Raw genomic sequence first — 20892 nt, 5'->3', positions numbered from 1 at the left:
TAAAGTTACAAAGAACAAAAAATACACATACTGTATTATACTAAGTGCTACGCTTTTATAAACAACATTTTTTTGGTGCTAAAAGGCCATATTTATTTGTAGCTTTATGGAAAACAAGTCGAAAACAAATGTATGCAAAAAATGATAATTAAAACGACAATAACATAGCTAGTTCATTCTTATTGGACATATAACAAACACATCATTTACATAAATCCTATTCGAATTTAAAAAAATAATTCCATACATGGCTTGGAGTGTCTAGCCATTCAAATGGCTTTTTCACTGCATAGCTAACATTTGCATGTAAGGGAGGTAAATGTTTCTGGGTCCAGGAGGAGGAATAGAAATTTTTCCACCTTCTAAGATAACGTTCTCACCAAACTCGAACAACTGAAAAGAGGAGGAAAACAGAGTTAGTGACACTATTTATACACAAAGTATCGTAGGGTAATAAAAAGTGTCTGTCTACCTGTTTTTGTAAAAGTTTATGAGTCAGAGTTAGAAGTTTGCTTTGTGTGCTTTTTATGCTACTAAGACGCAAAGTGGCTTTAATCAGAGTTACGCTGGATCGCGGTGGGATGCGAGTCTGTCTTGACAGAAGGTTCACGGCTTCCTGTAAATAAATAAAAGCAGGAAAAGAGTGAACGTGGTGGTTGTCTACCAACGCCTAACCGTTTGTTCGCATTTTGTATGTGACATTTTATGTGTCACATTAAATGTGTTGATACCTGCAATAGTGACGCGCCATCGTCTCCCCTCCTTCTTCGTGATTTTAATTGTGAGCCTTCAACCAGCAAAAGAGCTTGTGTGTCAACATCTCCCAAAAGAGCACAATCCTCCAGGCTCTGCTTTAACACCTGAGCTGCCCTCTCGTGAAGCTTACCTTTTTGAAGAAGACACAAAAAGTTTTACAAAAAAAAAAATATGGGGAGTCGATCCATAATTTTGTCAGAAAGCAACAGGTGTCAATCAAGAGGTTTTTAGTCAGCAAAAATGATAGTCTCAGAAGAAGCAAGGAAGAGAAGCCACACCGGAGGTTGAGTTACCAACAGTCCTTATGGAAGGTGACTCTCCTTCCATACAGTAACTCCCTCCCTCCCCCCACCCCATGCCCCCTCCTCCCTCCCACCCCATTCCATCAAGCCATCAATGACCATCACAAAGGTAACTGAAAAGACTTTATTATACAATACAGTTTATTTCTTTAATTATAGTCCTTATGGAATCTGACTCTCCTTCCAAACAGCAATTCCCTCCGACCTCCCACCCCATTCCATCAAGCCATCAACAACCATCACAAATGTAAATAAAATGACTTTATTATACAGTGCAGTGTATTTCTTTCATTACAATACAATAGCACATTTATTATACATAGAATAAGGTATATTGTGTGTAGTTTTAAGGCTTATTTAGTTGAAAATTATATTTTATGGCGACCTGGGAATGGATTATTCTCATTTTAATGGTTTCCTATGGGAAATAAATTTTTGGGATACACAGTTTTCGCCTTACACACTCTGTCTGGGAATCAATTAAGTGAGTAAGCCAAGGTTCCACTGTATACAGCAATCCTCCGTTTATTGCCGTTAATGGAGACCAGAACCCCCCACGCTAGGTGAAAATCCGCAAGGTAGGGACGCCCCATACCCTCTGATCCCACCCCCACCTGCCTCCCCGAGGAATTTGTGTGCAATCGTTTGTGAGTAAAAGCATGATTAAAATTTGTAAACAGTATGATGTGTAAAAACCACAAAGACAGACCTGGTTTATGAACTGTGACATCGGAAGCTTGTACAAGTGCACATCGTAACAGTGCCACACGGCAACGCAACCATAGAGCCACGCCAATCCTCTCACTGGCCTCAACTGCTCTGGCGCAATCCTCAGGCTGCGTGCAGTGTTCGGTTCCCTGTTAGCAGAATTGAACACCAATCACCACAGGCATTCTCACACCTTACACTTTGACTTGTCATGTTTGCATACAAATCTATTCCACAAAATAAAAAAAATTCTCAAAATAAAACTGAAATGCAACCTGCTCAGTGTCAGTTTCAGTCAACTGAAGCTCAGAAGTTGTTTTTTTATGATCCGGGGTGAATTCTTGAAAGTCCTGCAGCAGCATCAATGACGAAACTGCTATGTCCGAACTGAGTATGTACAAATAAGAAACTAATAATCGGCAACAAATATTTAATACGTGAAGTCAAATACACCACAAATGATTAATACCTTTGCGCAGCGCGTCCTTGCTGGAGGTAGAGGTTGGCCAGGAGAAGATTTGCTTCTAGTTTCAATTCCATGTTCTCAATTTCACTATAGGAAGGACATGGGAGTTTCTCCAATATAAAGTCCAAAAAGATGGAAGCGGCTTCGAGCAGGAGGTACTACATCAGAAGAAACAAAAGATGAGAGATAAGCACGGGAACCAAAGGGGGGTAAAGATTGTTGAGAAAGGCTTACTTTGATCTTTTCAAGAGTGAGGTTCTGCTGAGAACCAAATCTGCTTTCTTTTGGCTTTTCCTCTTGTTGATCAGACTCTTCAGAGTCCACTGGGACTTGCTCCAGTTCTTCTGAGTCCTCTTGATGATCGGTTACTAATCAGATTTGCATACAATGAAAAAAACGTAAAGGATGATGAATGATGCACAAATTAAAGAGAATAAAAGCTGTGCAAATTTAAATTCATTCACTGCCATTCCTGAATTTATTTGGGAATTGGAAATATGATGCCGAACACCCCGAATTTGTTTGAGCTTTGGTGTTCTTGCTCGGGTGCCGATAAAACGCTGGACGGACCTCTGGACGTGTTTTTCCTGGGCAGCATTTCCCCTTTTTCCATGTTAGCACTTTATTCCAGCTTTAGCTGTTGTTAAAGCGCTATATAAACCAATATTATAGTACTGCATTGTATTTTGGACAGCCGCCCTCATTTCAAGCTCAGATAACTCTAGACCCATATAATTTAGGAATTAACTCGTTTTTTCTGATAAAAGAAGATTGTCTAAGGTTTCTGACGCTGCATTTAATGTTTATGTAGTCTAAAAACGAAATATTTTGTGGGTCCTGGAATTTGAGTGACAATGACAAAAACCCTGGCACTGGAGTGGACACATTTTTGCACGTCTGGCAGTGAATGAGTTAAGAAGCTTATTTTTGCAGACCTGGCTGAGGAGGTCCAGTTATGGTCCCACTGAGAGCCAGGGTGAGTTGAACCCGTGCAAGGTTAAATCGCAAACCCAACATGGATCCGTAAAGCATGCTGACTTCTGGAGAAAGCGCGCAGGTCACAAGTGCCTCTAAACCCTAGGACAGAAAACACATCGTAACATCTACACAAATAAATTCGCTGAAGAAAAAAATGAAAAAAAAACAAAGCAGCGACAATACCTGAACATTGTCCAGGAGAGACTTGTTGTCTGAAAACATCGTTTTTGACTGCTGAACAAGCACATTGTGAAACTTGATTAAAACAACACAAAGTTGCAGTAAGTTAAAAGAAAAATCCGTGTGAGCGCCCGTACTTGGGAGGACTCACTAACGATGTAGCGGCCATTAGGGAGAAGAATCCCCGCCCCTCTTGAGAGCTGCTCTGTCTCCTTGATGGCCTCAGAGAAGAAGCACAGTTCAGTAAGGGTTCGTACCTGTAATAAATATCACAGGAATAAATAAAACGCACAGAGAAAAAAATATAAGGTGAGAATTTACCTTAAGTATCCTGATTTCAACGTTGCGTTGAACATCTCGACAAATCGTCCCCACAAGATGCTGATAAAGCGCCAGCATGGGTAGAAGCTGAAATTGCAAAACTTCAGAATCACAGGCTTACTCGATATGCGACAAGTTACGCCGGATTACTTTTTTAGGCACATACGCTGAGCACAATCACAATGTAGTATTATATTTTCCGGTGTATAAGGCGCACCAGAGTATAAGGCGCGCCCCTGATGAATGGTGTATTTTCAAACGGTTTCCATATATAAGGCGCACCGGACTATAAGACGCACCTTCAATGAATGAAAAATGTGTTTCTAATATAATATATGAATATATAGAAGTTTTTCAAATAGAAGGCACACCACATTATAAGACACTACAGTAAAGGCTGGAGTTACGCACAAATTCTTATACAAGGGGAAATGGAGCACAAAGTAGTATCGTATTTTCCGGTGTATAAGGTGAACCAGAGTATAAGGCGCCCCAATGGTGTATTTTCAAACTTTTTCTATATATAAGGCGCATCGGGGTATAAGGCACATCTTCAATGAATAAAACATTTTCCAAATACAATATATAAATATATATGTTTTCCAAATATAAGTCACAATATAAGGCGCTACAGTAGAGGTTGGTGTTACGCAGTACTTCTACAAGGGGAAATGGAGTCGGTGGCTGCTGACAGTAGTTGTGAGACCTGTTGTGGCTCAATATGACTTCACATATAAGGCACACCGACATATAAGGCGCATGGTCATCTTTTGAAGAAAATCAAGGCTTTGGGGTGCGCCTTATACAAAGGAAAATACGCTACTTTTGCGGTATGTTTGTGCATCTACCGTTTTGTGGTAGCCTGAGATGAACAACCATTGGCAAACAAAGTTCAAGCTGGCGACCGTGGAGGGCAGATCGGCCCTGTGGGGTTGGGAGAAAAGGTCCACTCCGGGGAGGAGTTCGTCACCAATGCTGTATGAAGCATAATGGAAGTCATCCAGGGGATGAGCCAGGGAGCAGCACAGCACGCACTAAGGGATGGCGGGGGGATCGATATATGTATCAATACATGTATCATTATAGTGCTCGCGGCGAGAGGGGGTTTCAAATCAACCTATAGTTTACCTTGAAAAGATGAGCTGACAAAAGACAGCACTTGGTCCTCTGGCTTATATCTCCAGTTAGAATATACCTACAGACACCGAACATTGTTCAAGTTTCATTTCCACTTATGTAATCAACAAAAATAAATAACTAAAAAAATAAGCGCAGGTTTTAATATAAACCCCCAACGTTGAGAACCTACTGCGCAATTTTTGCAGTGATCACAGCGGCTTGGAGACACCCCCAAAGGCCAGCATGTTTCAGAGTTTGTTGCAGGGTTCCGCCTCCAAACGACACCCAGTCCCATTTATCGATCACAGCCGAGCTGTGCAAGGCAGTATCGACAGCTTTACTCCAATATGAGTGTGCCAACCTATGCATAGAAATTGTATAAACAATTAAATCAATAAAAATATAGATAAATAAATAAGTAAATACATAAAAATAGGTAGATAGCTAGATATCTAGCTAGCTAGATAAGTATCTACCTATTTTTATTTATTTAGTGAGCTAAATAGCTATAGATAGAAGACTAGCTAGCTAGCTAGCTATCTAACGAGATAGATTGATAGAAGACTTGCTATATATAATAGCCCGGGCTATTAGCTATCTATTTTATTTATTTAGCTAGTTATCTATCTAGCGAGCTAGATAGGTAGAAAACTAGATATCTAGATATGTAGAAAACAAGATATTTAGCTAGCTAGATACGTAGCAAACTAGCTATCTAGCTAGCTAGATACATAGAAAATTAGCTATGTAGCTGGCTAGATACGTAGAAAACTAGCTATGTAGCTAGCTAGATGCGTAGAAAACTAGCTATATAGCTAGCTAGATGCATAGAAAACTAGCTATGTAGCTAGCTAGATACATAGAAGCTGGCTGGACAAACAAACAAATAAATAAATAAATAAATAAATAAATAAATAAATACATTTCCAGGACATTCATGAAACACTGACAAGTTCTTTCAGTTAGTTTTGGTGGTGCAATTGCATAAAAAAAGCTTCAAATAAAATATTTGTTTCAGAATGAGCCACACAATTCAAAGACTGAATCGAAAATAACATTTCTGACCGTGTGTTTGACTCGTAGAAATACAGGTTGCCTATTTCATGCATAGCAAACACACTGAGGGATTCTTGACGGTTGGTCTGGATATATTCTGCAAAAAACGCCAAGAAATGGTTCACACAAATTGTTAAAATTTAAATTTCTTTTTGTCCTGTACATGTCATTTTTTTACGGTCTTACTTGTGGAAGCCAAGTACATCGAGATGATTCTGGACATATAGTCTGAGCTGACCGGGATATTATAGAGAGTATCGGGAGTAATGTGATCTTTATTAATTAAATCCCAAGGCTGAATATTGGGCGTGGTGATCAGTATGGGATTGAAGTCAATCAAGTCTGATGTGATTTGGCAACATTGCTCGGTTTCAAAACCCAGTTGCGTGTTGGCCAGTAGAAGCAGCAGTAAAGATCTGCTATAGCGGAACACTTGAAGGCAATGCGGTATCCTTTCAATAGCTTGACGGTAATAGTGGAGCGTGTTGACCACATCCAGGGGAACGCACACAAGAGACTGGGAGCGCTTGATTTCAGCCTCTGGGGGACAAACGGAACCATATGAAAAAAAAATCACAGACTTAAATAAAAAAGGCGGTCTTGCGATCACAACCGGTGTTCTAACCTATGAGTTCAGCTTCTTCAGTGGGCGAGAATTTGGTCACAGAGCTTGACGAGATGTTTGCGGAGTGACGGATCCATCCACTGAATAGTTGACACCCTGCGTACGTCTTGTACGTTATCTGAAATATACATGTATAAGGAGGAAGGATGCTTTGAAATGCAGCAGTCATTTCCCGAATGAACGCGTTAGTTACCTCCTTGCCGGTGGTCCACCGAGTCTTGATATGGTGCGGCTGCGGGATTTTCGACCCTCCATTCGCATGAATTCTTTCAAGGAGCTTCCTCTGGGCGAGGACCAACAGGGGAGTCACAGTCAAGGCGTATCGTTCGCTAGGATGACACAAATCACACGCGTGATAAAACATGAATTGGTTTGCCGCATTTTTGAAATGTGGGATCTCCGTGTCGTGTGTTTTAACTTCAACGGTAATATATACCGGGTGCACGAGTTGAAGATGAGGGCAAAGTGTGCCAAGCGCTCCCATTTGCCGATGTCATGGAGAAGCTCCAGAGTGCGCAAGACCAAAGCGTGCACAAAACGCATGTCCACTTGGGTACAGTCATCCAGCGGAGCCGAGAAGCAGAGACTGAACTCTTGTTCCTCCTCGGTCACGCTGTCGTATAAACGCCATAGCTTGAAATGTAAACAAAGAAGGCGGTGCAACAAAATAATCAATCAGCATAATAATAATGCAATCAGAATAATTTACAGTTTTGAACAGGTGCAACATTCTTAACTGTGTTATGGTGTACGTGACACTTACTCCCAGTCTGCTCAGCATATCTATGATAAAATCTGTTGCGAGCACTAATAGAGGCGTAAAGATGTTGTGCAACTCTTGTGCCGTAACCAGGAAGGGAGGTTGAAGCTGAAACGCTGTCTGATGCAATGCCATCAGTCGGTTGCTTTCCTCCCACACGCTGTGACAGACCTTTTGCAAGTTTGTCCAATGACCGCCGCGGTGGGCTAGCACCTGAAAAAAAAATCAGTTACCGATCTTATGGAATAAAAAGGAGCATTTATTTTTCGACTGTAAAAAATATATCTGTAAAGTACACCATTGTAAATTTGTATTCTTTTTTTTCATTGAATAGGGGGTATTTGTTTATGCATTTATTCATTATTAAATAATATATTTATTTATTAATGCATTTATTAATGCATTAATTTATACACTTCCATGTATGCATTTATTTATATATTTAGTTACACATTTATTTTAAACATTCATGTTAATTCCGGGTTGAGTGAATACTGGCGCGTGTGGCTGCCGCTGTTCACCCGCGGAAAAAATATCTTGTGACTGTAAAGTGTCCTTGAGAGTTTTGAAAGCCGCTTATAAATTAAATGTATTATTATTATTATTATTATTATTATTATTTATTATTATTATTATTAATGCATGTATTAGTGCTTTATTAGTGGATTTACTAGTGCATTTTCAGTGCATTTATTAGTGCATTTTTAATTTCTTGTGCATTTTTTAGTACATATTTAGCACATTTATTAATGTGTCTGTGTGTCTGTCTATCCATGCCTGTGTTTATTTATTTACTTATTAATACATTTATTTACGCATTTATTTTAAACAATGTATTGATTAATGTATTTATTAGTGCTTTATTAGTGGATTTATTAGAGGATTTATTAGTGGATTTATTAGTGCATTTATTGTGCATTTATTAGTGCATTTATTAGTGCATTTTTAGTGCATTTATTAGTGCATTTATTAGTGCATTTTTATTGCATTTGTAGTGCATTTTTAGAGCATTTGTCGTGCATTTATTAGTGCATTTGTCATGCATTTATTAACATATCTATTTCTGTATATGTCTATCTATTCTATCCCTATCTTCCCTATATATTCTATATACACATATCTATATCTATTGCATTTGTTTATTTATTTAGCCATCCATTTATCAATGTGTCAATATATCCTATTTATTGATCCATCCATCTCTTCATTCATTTGTTTGCGTTGAACCGAGCTCTATTCACAAACTGTACCATGGCCCTGCGCAGATGCAAAGCAGCTTTCTCCAGCAAATCCAAGGGCATGGCTTTTGGCAAGTCATGGTTTTGCGATGACTCCTCCCCCTCCTCGCAACTCTCCATACTGTCACAACTATCCTCTAGTGGGGACAAAGCAAAAACAAAATATTTTCTCCGCTATCGTTGCTTTTTATAGGTCTCAATCTTACCCACCGTTTTTATCACACTCTTTGCTCGAAGCTTCATCCGACAGATTAATATGCGACAAGCCTCTTGTCGAAGTGACTTCACGCGCGGTTTGCTGCTCCTTTACGATTCTCTTCAGGAGGACCCCAGAGTTGGCCAGAAAGAAAATGGAGAGATTTAAGTGGCTGTACCTGAAACATAGGCGGGGTCAATGAGTCTGTACTCCAAAGAGATCTGATGAGGGAAGACACGAACCTGGATTGCAAAGAATCTCCATGCAAAGCGTGAAGTTCTTGTTCAAATAGTGCCAGATGCGCCTGAGCAATGTAGTAATTGATCTGGGACCTCCACACTCTTTCCTCAGAGCACCTCCTTCTGAGCTGGAGCCGCCTGGTGTGTCGTTCCACGACAGTATTCATCGAGGAGAGCAGCCTCTCCACAGCCTTCACCTCCCTACGCAACGAGCACACTCGGGTTAGACTCTGTAAATCAACGACACTTCAAATACAAGGACTCAATATGGTCTACCTGACAGTTCTCGCTGTCAAAAGTGCTCCGCGTCTCAACTTCTTCCGTTTCTTTTTCGGTGTTTTCTGCACTCAAAGACCACATTGCTCAAGCATGCTGAATTCTCTACCTATATGTGGCTATGTTGTTTATTTATTTATGTTATTCATTAATTTAATTCTGTATTTTATTTATTTGTTTATTTATTTGTTATTTATTTTGTTATGTATTATGTTATTTGTCAATTTATTTAATATCTATTTGTCTATGTATGTATTTATTTATTATTTATTTGTTTATTTATCGTGTTGGTTTATTTATTTGGTTATTCATTTATTTCTTTATTTATATATTTATCATTTGCATTTATTCATTTATCTATTTGTCTATTAATGTATTTATTTATTTATTTATTTTTTTATTTATGTATTTATTTATGTATTTCGTATTTATTTATTTATTTAGTGGTTTGTTTATTTATTTAGTGCTTTTTTTATTTATTTGGTTATTTATCCTCTGTTTATTTATTCTTTTATTTATTTATTTATTTATTTATTTATTTATGTGTTTGTTTGTTTTTCACCTGGGCTGTTTGATCTTCCGTCACAGCCGTCTCATTCGTTTCTTTGTCACTCTGAGTGTTTCTCTCTGAACATTTGGCCGACACGACCATCTCATCATCCCTCCTGGCAAATGCAGAACCATTTGCAAACTGTTATCTCTTCATCACCACTGGCAAAAGATTATGACAAAGCTCATACCTGGCCAGAAATCGAAATATGGTTCGACCCCATTGTAAGACAAGATCAATGTGGCCTTCCTCTAAGGCTCGCTGAAGCAAGAGCGCAGAAATCTCCACGAAATTTGAATGGTTGCCAAGCTGCATCACTATGACCAAAACGTAAGTCAGGCAAAGCTGAAAATAAGAATTGTGGATTTGAGATATAACTATGATGTCACATGACTGACCAATTCGATAGGCATGAGGCAGCGTGCTCATGAAGATTCGCTCGCGCAGTGTGGCAATGTCTTCAGAACCACTCAGTGAGGGCGAACTCTCTGTAGAAACATACACAGTGGACAATATTGGATGATGCAAGAGAATGTGTCATTTAACTCATTCACTGACATTCCTAAATTTATTCGGGAATTGAAAACCTGACGTGGAGCGCCATTCCCGAATTTGTTTGGGTTTTTTTTTCTTGCGGGAGTATGCTGATAAAGCACTGGTCAGACCTCTGGCAATGTTTTTACCTCCGACGAGGGGGCAGTATTTGCCTTTTGTACAGCCGCTCCATTTCAAGCTCAGATAACTCCAGACTCATAACTTATGAATTAACTCTTTTTTTCTGATGAAAGAAGAGAGTCTAAGGTTTCAATATTCTGTGGGTCCTGGAATTTGAGTGAAAATGACAAAATCCCTGGCACTGAAGTGGACACATGTTCGCACATTTGCCAGTGAATGAGTCAAGATTCTTGTGATGTGCAAATGAGAGTTAAAATTAGGCGGAACCTTCAAAATAAAATACCCCTACATTTTCCATAGAGAAGGCCTTTAAAATTCAGCTTGATTGTTCTATTTATGGAAATTCGATTGAAATACTTTTGATATAATAAATAATTTCTTACCAATCACCGCGTCAGGTTCTGCTTCAGTTCTGATGACCTCCTTGAACTTCCCAAATAGGAATCTCAACTGGCTACATTTTTTCATTTCTTTCTTCATTGCAGCAGGGTCATCTGTCTTGGACTTCAAAAACACACGCACACAAAAATGCCGGAAATGGATTGAAAATTAAAACCTGAATGAATATTGAAATATGAACTTTCTGATGGTATGTTTGAAAGAAAATGCTAATTTTTACCGACACACGTTTGCAAGCAAGTCGAATGAAGCGCTCCTGAGCATCAAAGACATCTTGGAGAAGAGCATGACCACAGTCGATCATCACAGAAGCTTTCTGGTAGTCCTTCAGTGCACTCAATGCCTGGCCAGGGAAGAAGATTACAGGCGGGGAATATTCGCAAAAAATGGTTGGGGACAGCTTGATGATCTTGATTTAAACTTTCTTTCAATGCACTGCACATACCTTGCATAGATAGTTGGTGATGCAGGCAATCATGTGCATCAGTGTTTCCACTGTGTTCTTGGACCATTTTTGTTTGAGGTGAGTTTCATTATCCTTCAGTACGTTCAAACATTTGTGCAGCAACTGAAAAGCGAAAAAAAAGAATAGTGATTTGGTGGACACAAAGGGCAGCATTTTCGCAGCCCCACTTTGTTCAGCGGAAAGGTCAGTGCTGTTGGACAGTCTGCACCAATGCGTATGTGGAACTGTCGCGGCTTGGAATTGAAGCAGATTTACTTGGGACAGGAGATGTGTGATAATCTCTTTTTGTCAATGGATGCTACAGCTTCGTGTTCGTTTTCAACATTTAGCTCGTAGCAGACGTGCACATTTCACCATGATGTCCCTGATCCACTGGTGAAAAGGATGCTTTGAGCCTCTCCTCTTTCATCTAGAACAGCTTCATACAACAAAGAATGTGCATAAAGTACTTAAGATTGAATGACTGTGTGTTATTTGTTATTTAGTTTTTTGTTGTTGTTTTGACTTCAAAATGGCGCCGCAAGAGTGGCTGCCTTTACAGCAGCTCCTGTATTTTGTTCTTCTACTTCTTCTTTTCCTTTCCTTTTACTTTCATTACTTTGCTTCTGTGAAATGTCAATTCCTCCACTGCGAGACTAATAAAGGATAATCTAATCCAATCCAATCTAATATGAGGGAGGGGGGGTCCACATGACGCGTACATACCTTGACTGCAGGATCGCAAGGGATCTGATGAAAGATAAACGGAACCAAGAGACCGTAGCAGCTGATCACGGCTTGAACGGCAGAACTGCTATCATTCAACCACATTGCCAAGTCCATGGCGACCATCAATCGTTCGCATTCGGCAAGCCTGGCGTCCTTTGCGGAGAAAACGAGCTCATATTGTTTCTTTGAATCCACATCAACATCCGCTTTGAATATTCACAAGAGTTTTCATGCAATACATTGGTGTAACGCGCACACCTGTTTCCAAACAAAGAGTCCGCAGAAGCTGCGTGAGTCGCAGAGGAATGATTGCTCCTGAATGTTGATGTCTGTCTCAATGAAGATAGACGTGAGGAAGAGCTGGCATAAGAGTGGCGACGAGCATTGCAGATACTTCATGTGTAGCCTTTTAAGGAAAGACAGAGGGCGGGTTGAGAGGAGCGAAAATCACAATTGTGACGGACGGAAGTCCTCACGATATCGAGGTAAATCTGTCCTGTACTGTTTTGGGGCCGGTGTAAGGCATGGTAAAATGGTTCCATAATTCCTTGCAGGCTTTCTTTGCAATGTCAAATTGTTTGGTTTGAAATGCCACCTGAGAAAACAGGCCAAAAAAAGCTATCTTCATTCATGCTAATACAAAATTGAAAAAAATAAAAAATAATAGCGTACCTGTGCCAAGTGAGCCCATGAAGAAAGCAGCGACTGCGGCATGGAAGTCATCAGTGGGATAGTCGTGGCGCCAATGGCATTGCCAAGTAACTTCCCTTGGGAGGTATATGCTGCTATGGCAAAAACGTACTTCTGGTTCGGTTCTAGCTTCTCCGCCTTTAGCTGCCATTCACCGCAGACTGCCGGTACCTGCAAATGGTTTGTTGTCATAACACGTGGAGGTATTGGGTTCTCTTGATGAAAGATTTTTGAGGGTGGTAAAAAAAAAATAAAAAAATCGCAAACCAAATTTCCAGTTCCCGCCAGGCTGAAGTCTCCCAGGCGGACTTTGAGGTCCATACCTTCGGCTGCACGTCCGCACAGTTGGTACCAGCACACCTTGATTGATGTAGGAAGGAAATCATCTCATTCCTGACTTTATTGTGGTATTAAAAAGTGTGGCGTTGAGTGCCTTTCCCGAATTTGTTCGGTTTTGGTTTTTCTTGCGGGGGGGGGGGGGGGTGCTGGTCACACCTTTAGCAATTTTTTTTTCCTTCCGCGAGGGGGCAGCATTTGCCTTTTGTCCATGTTAGCGCTTTGTTACAGCTTCAGCTGTCATAAAAGCGCTATATAATCAATGTCAATATTGTATTTTGTACAGCCACCCCCATTTCAAGCTCAGATAACTCCAGACCCATACAATTTAGGTATTAACTCTTTTTTTCTGATGAAAGAAGAGCAACAATGCTTTCTAACGCTGTATTGAATGTTTATGTAGTCCAAAAACTCAATATTCTGTGGGCCGTGCAATTTGAGTGACAATGACAAAAACCCTGGCATTGGAGTGGACACATTTTAGCACATCGTCTGGCAGTGAATGAGTTAATCGGGATGCATTGTTTTGTTCTCACATTTTGGAGGAAAAAAAAGAAGAAGAAGGAAGCTTACTTGTCCCTCCATGTGGTAGGGAGCAGGAGCAAATGTTAAGGAGCTGTGAGTGCGTGAGATCAAGACAGGACGAGGTGGAGGGATTTCCTTCTCGTCCTTGATCAATTTGCCCTTTTTTTCAAGTGAAAACTTTGGATTGTTGGCGATGTACATTTTTCTCTCTTCTATCGCTGCCTTTTCAATTAAAATACAGGCTTCCTGTGAATTGAGAAGAACAGGTGTTATTTTTTTTTTATATAAGTCAGCAGCGTGAGGAATCCTGCCTGATTCATGGCTTTGAATTTTTTTTTACAGTATAACACTCACAGAAAGTTAGATTTCAGGTGACATTTCTATCCAAATCTAAATTCCATACTAACATTTTTGCAAAATATCCATCCCCAAAAATTTTGGGGAATACAACCTCGAGAAGATTCTTGGTGATGCTAGACTCATTTGCCTTTTTTCCATCATATAGCAGCAAGGACTTCTGGATTAAAAAAAGAGCTTTCGACACTTTGTTCTTCTTGATCTTGTCCAAGAGATCAGATTCCGTCACTGAAAACATCAAACAAGAAAAGCATCTGCAAATGTATTTAGCCACCTAAGCAAATGAAGCTCACCTGCATTTAACTGCATCAACTTGAGAGACGCACGGTGGTAGATGATGTCCAGTTCTAGAAGAATGTCAATGGCAAGCATGGCTGTATGCGTAGACGGAATGGACCGATCCCTTCTCACATCAGATTCGATTTCTTCCTTTTGCTGCTCATTAATTTCACTCTGTTGTCCGTTTCCATCTTCCCTCTTTGGAATGTACAAGAGGACAATCTCAGTATCGAAACATGAAGACTTTTGGATAAGCAAAACAATGTTGAATGAATCCAAGAGCGCCTCATTGAACAATACATGCCAGCAGGTATGTAATGTCAGGGGGAGCTGCGCCATCTTGGGGCATCAGTGTGACCGTACGCTTGACCAGAGCCTCAAAACCCTTTTCAACCACCGTCCGCACTTTTTGAAGAAGCTCTACACGTGACCCCTGCAGGAGATCACAAAAAAACTGTAGTTGCTTTCATTATATATAAAAGTAGTATAATAAAAGTATATAATCAAAGTATTATGAGAAGAACGGAGCATCAGCGCAGAGTGCCGATGGGTTTGTGGAACTGTCGCGGCTTGGAATTGAAGTGGATTTATGTGGGACACGAGATGTCAGACAATCTCTTTTCGTCAATGGATGCTACAGCTTTGTGTTTGCTTTAACATTTAACTTGGAGGAGCCGTGCACATTTGACCATGACGTCCCTGATCCACTGGTGAAAAGGATGCTTCGATCCTCTCCTCTTTCATCTAGAACTGCTTCATACAAAGAGGGTGCAGAAAGTGCTTAAGATTGAATGACTGTCTGTGTCTTTTGTTTTGTTACATTGTTTGTTATTTAGTTTTTTTTTGTTTAGTTTTGACTTCAACATGAGAACGGCTGCCTTTACTGCAGCTCCTGTATATGTTTTCTACTTCTTCCTTTCCTTTACTCTTGCTTTCATCACTTTGCTGCTATGAAATGTCAATTTCTCCACTATGAGACTAATAAAGGCTAATCCAATGCAATCCAATTCAATATTACGCTAAACTTGTTTGATGCTATGCACAATCGAGTTAATTACCTTAAGGAGAGTGAAGCAGTATTTCTTTTCATTACCAGCTTTGACTTTAGGCGGAGCTATATGGAGAACAAACAACCGTTTTAGAAATGAAAACATCTGACAAGATGAAATAGAAATGACATCGAAATCAACGCGCTCACTCTGCATAATGCGATCGGCCGCACTCTCGAGCAGTAAGACCAAGCTGTGGATCATCTCTGCCGACTTGATGCAGTCCACCGTTGCCAGGTCACAGGCAAAGGCCACCTCACACTGCCTGGACAAGCACCACGCCCACTGCATGGGCAGAGAGAGAAATACATGGAGATATGGCGACTGAACGAACGCACACGCACGTTCACGTTTTCACCTTGTCGTGGTCTTGTGTGTATTCTGGGTTTTTTATCTGATCCATCTGAATCACCAGCTTTAGTTTCCCCCAGAGAAAGAGCAACACATCCCAAACTAGTTCGACATCTGGTTGCGCCTCCTGCAAATCGGCACACGCAGACAAACTGTGGACAATTCTCAACCCTGCACATACACGTAATGTGGGGTTAATATCGTTGAGTGTAAACTTACTGGGATGGAATCACAAACTGCCTTGTACAGCGTCTCTGTCAAGCCAAGGATGCTATCCAAGGAACCTCTGTATTTGTCTGCGGAAAAGAAATTGATGGACATTTATTTAATTGCTTATCTATTTATAGATTTATGCATTTATGTATTTATTTAATTGGATGTTGATTTACGTATGTATTTATTTGTGTTTGTTTCTCAATGTATTTTGTATTATTAATTATTTGTGCATTTGTTTGATGATTTATTTGTTTATTGACTTATGGATTGTATGTATTATTTAATTGGCTGTTGGTTTATTTATGTATGTGTTCATTTATTTATTTATTTATAATTTATTTGTTTGTGTGTTTATTTTATTATTTATTTGTTAATCTATTTATGTTTTGATTATTTATTTGTTTATCTCATATTCATGCATTCTCTTATTCATGCATTTATATATTTATTTATTTGGTTGTTCATTCATTTATGTTTTTATTTCTTTATCTTTATATATTTATTTGATTATTTATTTGTTTATCTATGTATCGATTTATTTGATTGTGTTTATCTATTTATGCGTTTATTTAATTGGTTGTTTATTTATTTGTTTGTGTATTTGTATATGTTTATTTGTGTATTTATTTATTTATTATTTATTTGTTTACCTATGAATCTATTTATGCATTTAGATTTTTATTTATTTTATTGGCTGTTTATTTATTCATTTATTTATTATTTTGTTTGTTGCTGTGGCACATTTGTGTGTTGAGTATGAATTATTAACAATTTTCATTATTATCAATAATTAACTACAAATAATGTTTTTTCTTTTCTTTTTTACTTATCTATCAACGCAAGTGGCATCTCGTGACAGTCAAAACAAATAAACGCTCTTTCACTGACACCACATATCCTCCTTATTTCATCCATCCATCATATTTGCATCTTAAATCAATTTAGAGGGCATTTTGCTTAATTAGAAAATGTAATTGAGAGAGCATTTTATCCTACATTTAGGCATTTTCTTTTCTCAGAAACTAAATGGCACCAAAACAATGTTTGGTGGTGTGTTCGTGTGGTGATATTTTCTCTAAAATTTGCTGTTTGGCCAAAAAAAACACATTGGACTGGACAATCACTTCTACTAACGCCGACGTCCTCTCTATGACGCCTTCTGTGGGAAGTCTTCAGAGTGAGGAAACCATTGATCAAGGTGAGCTCGTATTCTGCCTTCCTGAATGCGGGACCTTCCACAACCTGACAAACACGAAGCATCCCTTAAGATAAGATTCTACTTGACTTTTTTTCTACCAAACTGGACAAATAAAGAAGAGCTCACGGATAAAATCTCCAGCATCATTCGTGAATGTTCAAGAAAAACATCTGGTTGCTTATACTGAATCATCAACTTGATGAACCTGACGGCGGTCGTGACGGGCACTTTGTGTTCTCCTGTGGTTAAAAAAAAAAAACACAAACACATGACGACAACCCAAAAAATGCCATGCATTTATGAATGTCGGAAAAAACAAACATTGAGCATGACTGACCCGCAATAGCTAATTCCATCAGAGTTGAAGTTGTGGACAGTGCACTAAGAGGAACAGAAGTCTGTTCTTGACGTTTCTGGTCACTGGTACTCGCCATTCCTTGATAAAACAAATTCACATTTCTCTTTCATTTCCAGACATGTTCAAAAATGTGTCCACTCCAGTGCCAGGGTTTTTGTCGTTGCCATTGGAATTCCAGGACCCACAGAATATTGACTTTTAGGACTACATAAACATCCAATACAGCGTATGAAACCTTAGTCTCTATTCTTTCATCAGAAAAAAAGAAATAATTCCTAAATTATATGGGTCTGGAGTTATATGAGCTTGAAATGAGGGCGGCTGTACAAAACACAATGCAATCCATACATATTGGCTTATATAGCGCTTTAACAACAGCTGAAGCTGGAACAAAGCGCTAACATGGAAAAAAGGGAAATGGTGCCCCTTTGTAGTAAAGAAAAATATTGCCAGAGGCCATGGCCACCACCCAAGCATGAAAAAACAGAACCCGAAGTAATTCTGGAATAGCGCTCTACGTCATATTTTCAATTCTCGAATAGATTTGTGAACGACAGTGAATGAGTTTTTGTGCTTTTTATTCTCCTTCTTTGGACCTACCAGATAATATACTGATACCAGAAGCAAAGAGCTCCAGGACCACTTCCTGCAGCTCAAGTTCTTCCGGTAGTCTTGTCTGCAACGGTCGCAAGGAGCTGTCCCAAAGTGCTTCACAAATGCCCAAGAACTGTGATGCGCTGCTGTCAAAAAGGCCCATCAGCATTCGCTCTGTGGCATTACGTGGCCACGGTATCTAGGGTCACATTCAGACTATTTTAGTTCTTGTGAGCAAATGACAATTCCAAGCAATAGGAAAAAAATCTATACATCTCGCAGCAATGCGATTTTTCAATATTTTCTTTACGTTTGGAAAGTCTTTAGGAGTGGTTTTGCTCTTGATTGTTATCATATGTTTGGGTTTCCTCCTGGTCTCAAACACAGCCCGTTTGAACATCATGACAGCCAGCTGGAAGAAAAAAAATATTTATATTAACTCATTCACTCCCAGATGCGCAAAAATGTGTCCACTACAGTGCCAGGGTTTTTGTCATTGTCACTCGAATTCCAGAACCCACAGAATATTGAGTTTTAGGACTACATAAACATTCAATGCAGTGTAAAAAAAACCTTAAGTGTCTCTTTTTTCATCAGAAAAAAATGAGTTAATTCCTAAGTAATATGGGTCTGGAGTTATATGAGCCTGAAATGAGGGCGGCTCTCCAAAATACAATGCAATACATACATATTGGTTTATATAGCGCTTTAACAACAGCTCAAGCTGCAACAAAGCACTAACATGGGAAAAAATGGAAAAGCTGCCCCTTGTCAAAACCGATAAATATTGCCAGACGTCTAGCCAGCGCTTTATCAGCACCCAAACAAGAAAAAACAAACACCGAACAAATTCGGGAATGGCACTCTACGTCATATTTTCGATTCCCAAATAAATTTGTAAATTACCGTGAATGACTTAAGTGAAAAATTAAAATGAAGTCAATTCTAATGTAAATATGAGCATGCATCACAAGTCACAGGTTAAAACTGCAGAAAGAGAGAAAAAACAGTGTAGTTAAGACTTTAAATAAATATATTTATCAATAGTTGCCCTTCTTATACTTATGTTTTCCACATATCCCAAAAAATTGCAGAAAACTATGACAGAATTAATGAAATATAAAAGTGGTCCAATGCCTTGATGGAGGCTTCCCTGAAGGCCATTTGGGTCTCTTTATTTGTGGGACCACCACTTTCCTTTTCCTTCTCCTGCTCTGCAAGGTCATTGATTTTTCCGAGGGCTCTCCTGGCAAATTCCTGTCAGCCGTTCAAAAATAATAATAAAAAATACACAGGAATATTAAACTAAAATCTCTCCTTTGTATTGGTTTCTAGCACCAGCGTAGAAAGTTGAGTTGTTCCGACATTGTGTGTTCATTTATGTGTGATGAAGAGGTTTCACCTCTGCCTGTAGAGAAGCCTGGTTGTCATAGTAACAGTGACAGCAAGTACAGTAGAGTTTGACAAGCCAAGGCAAATGTTTCACAGTCATGATGGGCATGTTTGACTCTAAAGTGAGGCTTGCCCAAAGGAGGTACTCCATTGCCTGGAATGATAAAAAAGGGGGAAAATGTGTACGACGGATTTCTAATTTCATAATAACATGCTACTTTACGTGAAAGGAGAATTTGAAGTATCTTACACAGCATACCTGAGAACTATGATTCAGTGCCATCAGGTAATTACACATTTTGAAGATCTGCAACGTACCTGGCAAAGGCAAGTAACGAAAAAAAACAACTGGTAATAAATTTCACACAGAGAACTGACTGTATTAAAAAAAAGAATAAATTAGTCAACCATTATAAATTATCCAGCAGAGGTGCTTATTGTGGTGAAATGCCTGCATCATTATCCTGACAAAGTTCAGCACATGCAGCAGTTTCAAAAGCCCCTTCTGGCTGAGGACCATGGGCCTTTTCTCCAGCTCAAATATGCACAGCGCACAGCCCAGCATTGAACGGACCTACACACAAACACACAAACCAGTAGCCAAAAATAATAACTCTGCATTAGCAGCACTGTTCGTGGCAAAGAAGAAAAACAATCACAGTAACCGCCTCAGAATACCTTCATGATGAAGACATCTTGGTCTGTGTCAAATCCTTCAGGAAAGAAACACTTCAAGAAGTGATCCACATCTGTGACGTCAGTGATACTAGTTGAGCAGAACTGAAGCAGGTGCAGACTGTATCCTTGTGACAGAGCCGTCTGGTACAACTGAGTAGAGACTAGACAAATTAATAAAAATAATTCAAATGGCTCAAAATCAAGCAGTTAATGTGACAATTACCTTTAATCCAGTGAGAAAATCTCCAATTTGTAGCATGCGCTCCTGGTATAATTTAAAAGGCAGACGTGGTTTGAAGGTTTGCCAGATCTCAGCCAGCAGTGTAACCCTTTCAATACAAAACAATACAATACACTACAATACAATACAATACACATTACATTATATAGCACTTTAACAACAGCTGAAGCTGTAACAAAGCCCTTTCAAAGTTATTAAAACAAAAGACAAATGTAATTTCCCCCCAATGTATGGCGTGTATTAAATTTACATTTACCGAAAAGTCACATGTAACTGCAATACAACTAAAAAAACAGTACTTTTTGTTGTCAATATAAATAACTTTGTTGATTATATGATAAAACATAGTCGTAAAATGTATGTATTAAAAAACACGGTGCTACTTCCAATGCAATAAAAAGCGTTTAATATTTAAACGTTAGCGAACCTACCCTTTAGCATAAGAGACGTTGTCCTGGCAGGTGGAAGACGCCACTCGTTTCATTAATGTCATAAACGAGTTAATGTCTCGCTCAAAAGATACAATGACTGGGTTTCTTTTGTCGATTTTGCCATAATAGGTCGCTGGTAAATCCATCGAGGCCATAATAGTATTTTTACCCATCAACGA

General features: G+C 39.1%; 1 protein-coding gene across 1 annotated transcript; it reads right to left on the bottom strand.

Annotated features, from left to right (window-relative positions):
- Positions 1-84: 84 nt before the first annotated feature.
- cfap54 (cilia and flagella associated protein 54) lies at positions 85-20883 on the bottom strand. The gene is made up of 55 exons (XM_089016931.1): positions 20714-20883; positions 20265-20370; positions 20042-20191; positions 19772-19937; positions 19623-19681; positions 19374-19517; positions 19109-19228; positions 18282-18383; positions 17978-18170; positions 17357-17455; positions 17146-17258; positions 16946-17063; positions 15825-15901; positions 15613-15732; positions 15404-15539; positions 15264-15319; positions 14510-14638; positions 14220-14403; positions 14021-14154; positions 13618-13815; positions 12976-13068; positions 12691-12879; positions 12495-12613; positions 12277-12424; positions 12016-12171; positions 11290-11412; positions 11065-11187; positions 10829-10949; positions 10169-10258; positions 9961-10087; positions 9783-9885; positions 9221-9285; positions 8948-9145; positions 8720-8883; positions 8522-8646; positions 7275-7484; positions 6948-7144; positions 6705-6840; positions 6512-6629; positions 6073-6426; positions 5896-5983; positions 5021-5191; positions 4840-4906; positions 4560-4745; positions 3712-3798; positions 3528-3647; positions 3394-3444; positions 3168-3309; positions 2467-2600; positions 2236-2390; positions 2042-2153; positions 1768-1915; positions 732-886; positions 473-616; positions 85-393 (listed from the first exon to the last, which is right to left on the bottom strand). Exons 1-55 carry the CDS (start codon positions 20866-20868, stop codon positions 283-285), a joined length of 7389 nt encoding a protein of 2462 aa, XP_088873057.1. The 5' UTR covers positions 20869-20883; the 3' UTR covers positions 85-282.
- Positions 20884-20892: the final 9 nt, after the last annotated feature.

The sequence above is a fragment of the Hippocampus bargibanti genome, linkage group LG16 (genome assembly GCF_051943395.1).
Source record: "Hippocampus bargibanti isolate YZ-2025 linkage group LG16, ASM5194339v1, whole genome shotgun sequence".
Taxonomy (NCBI): Eukaryota; Metazoa; Chordata; class Actinopteri; order Syngnathiformes; family Syngnathidae; genus Hippocampus; species Hippocampus bargibanti.
The sequence above is the reverse complement of the archived record's forward strand: the minus strand, read 5'-3'. Positions and strand labels throughout refer to the sequence as shown.